Below are 9,184 nucleotides of genomic sequence, written 5' to 3' on the forward strand. Positions count from 1 at the left end.
ACGCATGTTATAAAACTAGTTTCTGGTCTTTTTTTTTAGTTTAACATGGGTGTCCGGGCCAACTTGCATGCACCTCGACTAATCCCACGGGCCCTGAAGTTAACGACCATGTAAGCCTTCAGTGGCCATTATATGAGCAACAACAGGGTTCGAACCTGAGACCATAGAGGGAGCAAACCTCTTGGTCCCAAACTCTTACCACTAGACCACCACCTAAATAGTTTAGTTTCTGATCTTTATAGTGTCTATTAGGGGATATGGACTGTATTTCGAATACAATGAGTTGGTTGCAAGGAATTTGCTAAAAAAAATCACCCATACGACTGCTATCCATATTTGCCAAATCCCAGTTCCTATCTCATCTGGACTCAACAAGCAGTGATTACTTGACATGCACTATTTTTTAAGTCTAATAATGGGCAGTGAGTAGAGATTCCAAATGCAATCAAAACCCATTATTTTCCAATTCCTAACCATGCATGTGCCCTAGCTAGGCTCCTAGCTACTACTCATTTCTTTGTTCTTGTTCTTCTCACATGACATCATCGATCCCAGCCACAAGTTCAAAACCCATTTCTTCTACTTCTTCTTATTTTTCTCCTGTAACTTATTGTGCAAGTTCTTCCAAATCAGCGAGTGCCATGTTCGTGGAACGTAAATTTCATGGCTTGCTTTTCTAGCTTTTGTGATAGATCAAAGCATGGTTTCCTTTCTGTCCGTGCCTTGTTCCTTCTTGGTGAAGAAAAGGCCGAGTTCTCACCATAAATCCACAGAAAGAAACTGTAAGAGCACTTTCATCTCTCTCCTTTGTTGTGTAGGGACACTTGGTAGTATAAAAACACATGCGTTATTATAACGAAAATTATTTCCTATATGGGCATGGATTATTAGCAAGTAAATTAGGACGGACCTAAGTGTATTGGATAACAAACAGAGAAAGCCTACACTCTACCGATCATGAACAGTTTTGTTTTTATAGTAACTTGTCCTAAATGTGGCGAGCCCATCCAATGAGATAAGCTTTTACCCCACTTGTTAAAATGACCTCTACCTCACGTTTTCCACTCAACAATGGATACTTTCGTGTGAAATAGACGAACAGAGGCACATCTCGTGTGGAAACCAAGTCCATGAAAATAATTTCCAAAGCTTGTCTCGATCAATTGATGGACCGATAAATTGACAGGTCAACAAAAACTTGAACACTTTAACGTGGAGACAAGAATTCTCGACTGGAGTTATCAAGACTCTGGATGACTCTACAGCACTTAGGTGGGGTACTTGGCTTTTGAGTTCATCACAAGTCTCAAAATGCTAAACACCAATACAACAAAGTTATGTTTGTTAGATTGAGTTACTTCTTCTACACTCTTCTTTATTTGCAATTCATTTTTTTAGGGTTTATCAAGTTACTTAAGCTTTAAGATTTGTGATGGGCAAAGAGACCATAGTTAAAATAGATTCCATTAAAATAAAATAAAAAACCTCGTGGTGGGTGACCCTTTTTCAATGTTTCATATTACTTTATTTATATATATATATATATATATATATTTATTCAATTAGGATAGTTTCTTTAACAATGCAAATTATTGCACGCAAACTATCATGTTAAAGTGCATGTAAAAAAATGAGCAAGCAAAAGTTTTCAAAAATCCCTGCCATTTTATAATCTGGGGTGTGTAGTCGGTCTTACAATCGATCATGGCTTTGGCTACCAAACAAGTTATAATATGTTTTTCATGTGATTAATTTTGAACAACCTCAATGAATTTAGTTTCGAAGGAGCCATAAAGGACGTAGTAGAGTTAATTCTTTGTTTAATGTGTGAACTCTGCGATTTCTTATATTTGAATGTTTGGATTTTAATTTTTTTAATCAAGTAATTATATTAAATTCTGTTACTTGACTGATGATGTATCCGTTAAATGCACGCATGGCATTGCTTTGTAAGTTCATTTCAATATCGCAGCACCAGAAATAAATCAAGAAAAAACATTTCAACATTTAAAATATATATAGTAAAATGAGATTTATATACCAAGAAATAAATAAAATACAAGAACAGAAGAAATGAAATAGTATACTTCTTCTTGGATTGCCTAGCAAAAATCTTAACAAGGACAGTACGTACGTAGGAGCACAGCTATGACTGTAGAAGAACCGTCGCCACTGCCACTATCATTATCGTTATTTCTTTAGCAATGGCAGGATTTGCAAGCAAGAACAGTGACTATTCGAAATACTGTAACTCCGACATTCCATACCTCTTCCTCAAAATTGTAGTGCTCCACACTCTTCCTCTGCTTCAGTACCATTATTGCCACATCCTCTCAATCTGATCTCCTTCTTGAATTCCCTCTACTCTTTCGTGTAAATTTCTCCATGCATACATCCAAAAAGCATCGAATTGCCACATCCCTCCACTCTGTCGATATCCCTCCAAAGGGAGGATCGATTCAGGTGGTGTGTGTGGATCGAAGTTGTTTTTCTTTTGTTTTTGCAATTTTAAGTCTCTAGTTTATTTATTTTTTTGTAAATAAATCTCACTGTTTATATTCTTAAATGTCAAAAATATTTTTTCTTAACTTATTTCTGATAAATTTTACAAAATGGACCCACAAAAAGTGCTATAATGTACACGTCCATTGATAAGTAAAAAATTCATAAAAAAAAGGCAACGAGTAGGCAGATCCTATTACAAAGCATTAATTAATTATAAGAAACTCTAAACCTTATGTCTTTTTCAGTGTAGATGGCATTGTTCACACAATTACAAAACACTATGTACTTGTTATTCATTTTATAATAATTTATTTCAGTCTTTAAAAGTTTTTTTTTGGTATGATTTGATCCTAATTGAAAGCTAATTTCTTTTGATTTCTTAGTCAATATTGAAATTGAAAAATTAAAAAATAAAATGAAAAAAATACCAAATATAATTGTCGTACTCGAGTCTTCATGCAAAATATACTTAGGTCATTGATCTTTAAAAATAATATAATTCATAAAATTTAGATCCCTTAAAATCTTAAAAAATCACTTTTGATAAACAAGTTTATTTGTGTTATTTTTCAGTCCATTGTTAGAGAGAAAAAGAGAGGAGTTGCCAGATTCTGCTGATAAGAGAAAAGATCATCATTTACTCCATTTCTAGCCACCAAAATGAGTTTTATTGGTGTCCACAGGTTCCTAAAGATGAGAGGGGCTTTATTGGGTTGTTTGGAGCCTCAATATTGCATAAAAAAACCAGACATGTGTCTTCTGTCTTAGTAGGCAACGTGTCGCATGCGTATTTTATTTCTCAAAAAATTTGTCCAACTCTTTAAAAAATAAAAACATATAACCAAGCCCAAGCTTGTGATCCTAGGCTTTAAGGCCCACCATGTGCTTAAGCTTTTCCTTGAAATGGGCCTGAAAGCCTAGGCTGTTTTTTGGTCTTTGATGTAAGGGTTAGACAGAAATTAAAGAAAAAACATATTATTGAACCTAGTTGAGTTCATGATCCAGAGCATATGTTTGACGAATTAAGCCACAACATCCAAGATTTTTTTTTCTAATTTTTACTTTTTTTAATTGATATCGTCTTTGAATTTATTTTTTCTTAAATAATTTTTAAATTTATGGCTCGATTAATATCTTTCATTTGTGATTTTTTTCTTATTTAACCTTTTTCTGGATAAATATCCTTTTTTTTTAATGTTGTTGTGAGTATTTAGTTTTTGGAAAGATTATTCTCATTCATCTATAATTTCTTTTAATCTTTTATATAAATGAACTTTTTTTAAAAAATAAAAAATATTTATTTTCAGAGAATATTTCTAATAAGTGTAACCTTACATAATATGTTTTAGGGTGTGTCTATTTCTATTATCATTTGATTGAATAAAAAATTAATTTTAATAAATAAATCCAGCATCCACAACAGGGTAAATATTCTGTCTTGTGAGATTAAATATCTTGATCTATACCTGTCTCTTGATTTTCCTGATTTTATTTTTAGTTATTGTTAATGACTTTTTTCCCCATTTATTAACACATAATTCTTAATTTATTTGATTACGTTTATGCATGAACTTTTTAATTTACATAATTTTTTAATGTATAAGAATGCATCGAAAAAAGTAAGTATATACAATTTTTTTTTGTAGGGAAAAAACATCTAGCCCACAATGGAACGCGGGTCAAATAGCTAGTAGAAACTAAGCCTTGTGGAGAAACCGTTGTAGCATTTTTCATTGTTCATCCCCTCGAAAATTACTGTGGATTGGAATAGTAATTTTAAAAAAAATTCAATTTGGTCCTAGAACTTTGTTTTTGCATAATCGAGCCATTTTGAGCCCAAATTAACACCCAATTGCATATGTTTTTTTTTGTTGGAAAGAAAGGTTAAATTGAAAGATAAAGAACTAAAGTGCAAAGGATGGTTAATTGGCATCTTAGAATTGCATTTGAAAAGTTCATTTTAGTCCCCTATCATTTTTAGCTATTAGGTAACCAATCCCTTTAGTTTTCTGAAATTCAATTTTGAGTACTAAACTTTATTTCTCATATTTTTCAATTTCTTTTTTTTTAAAGGAGAATGAGAGGCTCGCCAGATTCTAACGTAGAGAGAGAAATTTGTTGTTGTCGACGATTCTAGCCATAAAATAGTTGATTTTTACGTCAATGAGTTTCATTTCATAAAGGGATTTTGACCTAGGTGGTTTTTTTTCCTTCTCTTTGCCCGAGGAGGTAAATCTAGCCACATTAATAATTTAGGTTTCAGGTCGATTTCTGTTTTTTGAGTTTTTTTTTAATGTCTATGGATAGATTTATCAAGATGTTTATGATGTTTTTTAAGTATTTAAGATCAAAAATGGGTTTTTAATTGAAAAATATGAACCCCTAATTTTTCAGAAGGCAGATGATGCGTTGTTTATTGTCTTTAAAAAACAAGATAAGGGGCGTACGACATATCATTTGCCCCTTTAAAAAATAGAAAAATAAGACAGGTCAAGGCGCGCAAGATGGGTTGAAGGGCCAAGCACCTGGGTTGTTTTTATTGAATGCCCAAACTCATATGGCTAGACTCTTTCTGTTCTTTGTTTTTGTTTTTGTTTTTTTGCTATTTTATATTTGGAAAAATTGGTAAAACAAATCATTGAACTCAATCAAGTCCATTAGTTGGATCACATGGTTAACAAGTTAATCCACTGCTTCTGGGCTATTATTTGTTTTTTTTCAATGTTTTTTTTATCCATCGATTTAAAAAAAATACAATTTCACCATTTGTTATTGATGATCAATTTTTTTATTTGATTCAAATCTTAAAGAATATAATTTCATATCCTTTGTTATCAATAATCTATTTTTACTATCTCGGCACCATGTGCCTATCACATTTTTATTTTACTTTTAAAAAATTATATCCCATCAAAAAAAATTATCATACTCTATATTGTCATATAATTAAGAAAAAATATTTTTCACTAAATAAAAATAATATTCTAAAAAAACATAGTTAAAACAACCACCCCACAGGGAAAACATGGGTACAAAACTATGGGTACAAAACTAGTAAATAACTAAACCAGAACTATGGGAGCAAAACTAGATTAACATCCGTTACTTACAGATTTCAAAATTAGCTGAACCAAGACTACACCCTCAAGTAACCTAGACTTATGAACAGTTTAATAGAATTATTTTATTATAAAAAAATTGAAAATCCACACACTCAAAAGTAAGAATAAAAGTTCATATATTCAAATAAAAAAGTTCTCCTAACATATGTTTATTAACTCTAGAAACTCACACCCATAATTGAGTATTAACCATTACAACATGAGGGCCAAATTTATCCTCCTCTTACATATGGGCTTTGCAACCATCATACACAGTAAAAGAAAGAGAAGACGCTTCCCTACATGAAAAGATACGACAAAAGAAATACGTTGTTGACAATTCATGACACACATATAAAGGAGCACGGACCAATATGAACATCGACAATTCAACAGTAAGCACGCGCTGGAGCAGATGTCTCCTACATGAATACAAAATAGATTAGTGACCGTTGAACAAAAGGACGAATTAATTTGCCTTGCGCACCACCAAAAGATTAGGCTGGAGAGATATCCCATAGTGCTACGAAGGTATAACGGCTACCATGCGTGAACAGCCACATAGAGAAAACGAAAAGGAAAGGGAAAAAAACAAAGAAGGAAAACCCGTATAAGAACAATTTTCTTCAAAATCTCTTTCTATATAATTTCAACCTTTGTAACAGTGATTGTACGAAAAAGTAAACCTTGTCAACCAACCGTTGCTTGCTGACCGACAATTAACAATTTCACCGGAACCACCATCACAGCGGCCTCTAGCGCTTCCAGTGCTGCAGCCACCACCATCCATACCAATCCATCACCACCATCCTTACCATGCACCTAAGAATTAAACATCTAGCAAAGATGAGTCAATGCTAATTATTTCTCTTTTCCAAACTATATTATATCATAGGACAAATGAACCAATTCACGATACACAATTTTGTTGCTTAAACCCGAATCTCTCATTCTTCAAATCAAACTCTACATGAAAGTTCCTCTGCTGATAATTCCCCAAAATAATTGCCGGTCCACCTCCAATTCCCGAACCACTCATATTGTCACTCACAATTGTCAAGCATATAACTCCAGAATCAACAAATGAAAAATAATTTGCCAAAGGTAATGCCATCTTAGCACCACCCTTAAAGTGAAAAATGAATTCCGGGACAGAAACTGATTTCTCGCCAGAAATATTGAAACAAGGCCTTAAACCAGTCTGATTTTGAACTTCAGTGGCTACTGTATAATGGGCCACTTGCTTCTCAAATTCCTTAGCTACTAACTCATAAACTGGCTTCTCCATGAACGTGAATGTTGTCCCTGAGTCCACAATCGTCCCTCCATTACCATCTGATCCAGGGACCAGAAATTTGTAAGGCACTTTAACATGTGTGTCCCCTATGACAATGTTACGCAGCAATACATAGTAATAATCCCGAAATGCAGCGGTTGGATTCTTTTGAAAGGGTGTGTAGCTAAGCCCTGGGGTCTTGGTATCATCCGAACCTGACCCGGTATCCAAAACAAGATCACTGCTTGCTGGAGTGTCATCAAAAGCGTGAGATACTAAGCAGTAAGAGAATTTCTTGAGACCCAGTTGTGAAGGGAGTGATTCGGGGCTCCGACCGAACCCGGCAATCCCTTCGGGTTGTCTGATGGAGAAAAGGGAGCACCCGACAAGAAAACCGGGTATGGTTTTCTTATGTGGGAAATCGAGAGTTTCAGATAGTAGAAGTCCAGCTGTGGAGCCTAAACCATATTGAATTACATAAGGTGGACAGGATTGAGTGCAGTTTTGAGTAGTGGGGTCACATTCTTGGCATTTAGACTGAACTTTAGGGCCAAAAAGCCATGAGCATTTGTGGTTTTTGCAACCAATAAGATTTGAAGAGGATGATTGTTTAGGTATAAATGTTGGGATTCCTGTTACTTCAATGTTTGGGAAGTCACATCTTGAGCAAAGATAGCGAGAAGTACAAGGAAACCAAACAAGACTAGAACCGGTGTCCATGACAAATTTGGTTGTCTGTGGAGGCGTACCAAAGTTGAGAGAGATGGAGTAGCCACCATAGCTACGTGGAAAAAGAGGGGTCTTGAGGAGAGAAAATTTGGTTTTTGGGGACTTGATGTGGTGGGCTCTTGAAAGAGATAGAGAAGCGAGGTGATTGAGTGCTCCCCATGGATTTTTCGAGGATACGATCAGCTTGGTGGAGCTAGGAGCTGATAGAGGGATGGTGATGGTTGATGTTGGTGTTCGTGTTGGTGTTGGTGTTGATGATGATGATGAAATTAAGATGAGAAAAGAGAGGAGAAGGAGAAACCGAGAAGAAGCCATTGAGGTGTTGTATTTTACTATTTTCTACTTCTTCTTCTTGGTTATGGTATTGAGGGAATCGGTAAAGATAAGAAGAGTAGAAAGTTTTGTTGTTTGCATAGAGTGGTGGTTTGTTTATAGAGGAAGAAGCCAAAAAGGGAGAGCATCGGTAGACGGGAATCAAGTTCGACTGTGATGACGGAATTGTCTTCTATCATATCATGTGCAGAAATAACCAAGAATGCCATCGTGCCTTGGGTGCTTCTTGTCTCATGCGCCCACTAACCACCGCCCACCAGTATTGAACTTTGTTTAATTACTTCTACAAAAGTTCACAAGTAAATTGTAGCTCTTTTCTTCACAATTCTATTTATATTTAACAGTAGTATTTCTCATTTCATGATTTGAACTTTGGACTTTGGAGTATGATTTCCACATCCAAGCGCTGAATTTTATATTTTAATTAGTTTAAATTAGTCAAATATCTACATGACAATTTAACATCATTTGAAAGAAATTAAGGAGCTGAGAAGTAATTGATGGATTAATATTTTTTGGATTTATGAAAAATAAATTTTAGCCCAAGTCCTTATTTAAAAGGTTTAAAAGCAAGATGCATTCATTTACAACATCTCTAGGCTTGGTGTAATGTTAGACCTAAATGACATTAGTCTAGCTCGCTTTCAAGCCCAACACTTTTGGATGTGGCTACGAGTCAAACCCAAGTACGTATAGGTCTGATGAGTTGTCAGACCCAACGTACTTAAATTCAGTTATATGTAGAGCCCAAGCAGATATGAATTTGGTAAATTGCTAGACCTAATATTTTTAGGCTCAACTACATATTAAGCTCAATCGAATGTTTGTCTAGAGAGCTGTCAGACCCAATGTCCTTTAGTTTAACTACATACTGAGCTCAAATGGACATAAGTGTGGTGAGATGTCAGACACAATGTCCTTGACCTTATCTATGTGTTGAGCTTAAGAGGACATGAGTCTCACGAGCTGGCATACTCAATGTCCTTAGGTTCAGCTACTTGTTGAATCCAAGCGGACATGACTTTGGCAAGCAACCAGACCCAACACCTTTAGACCCAGCCACGTGCCGAGCCCAAATAGACATGGATTTGACAAGCTGTCAGACTCGCCGCCCATGTGCTTGGAATCATGTTGAGCCCAAATGGGTATAGGTTTAGCGAGTCGCCAAACCCAGTGTCTTTGGGCTTGGCTACGCGTTGAGCCCAGCTAGACACAAGTCTAGCGAATTGTTAAACTCGTC

General features: G+C 35.1%; 1 protein-coding gene across 1 annotated transcript; it reads right to left on the bottom strand.

Moving 5' to 3' along the window:
• Positions 1–5,726: 5,726 nt before the first annotated feature.
• On the bottom strand, positions 5,727–8,105 carry LOC7485292 (probable aspartyl protease At4g16563). The gene has a single exon (XM_002309358.3). The coding sequence runs from the start codon at positions 7,924–7,926 to the stop codon at positions 6,517–6,519; it is 1,410 nt and encodes a 469-aa protein (XP_002309394.1). The 5' UTR covers positions 7,927–8,105; the 3' UTR covers positions 5,727–6,516.
• Between the last annotated feature and the right edge of the window lie 1,079 nt (positions 8,106–9,184).

Source organism: Populus trichocarpa, chromosome 6, assembly GCF_000002775.5.
Source record: "Populus trichocarpa isolate Nisqually-1 chromosome 6, P.trichocarpa_v4.1, whole genome shotgun sequence".
Classification (NCBI taxonomy): Eukaryota; Viridiplantae; Streptophyta; class Magnoliopsida; order Malpighiales; family Salicaceae; genus Populus; species Populus trichocarpa.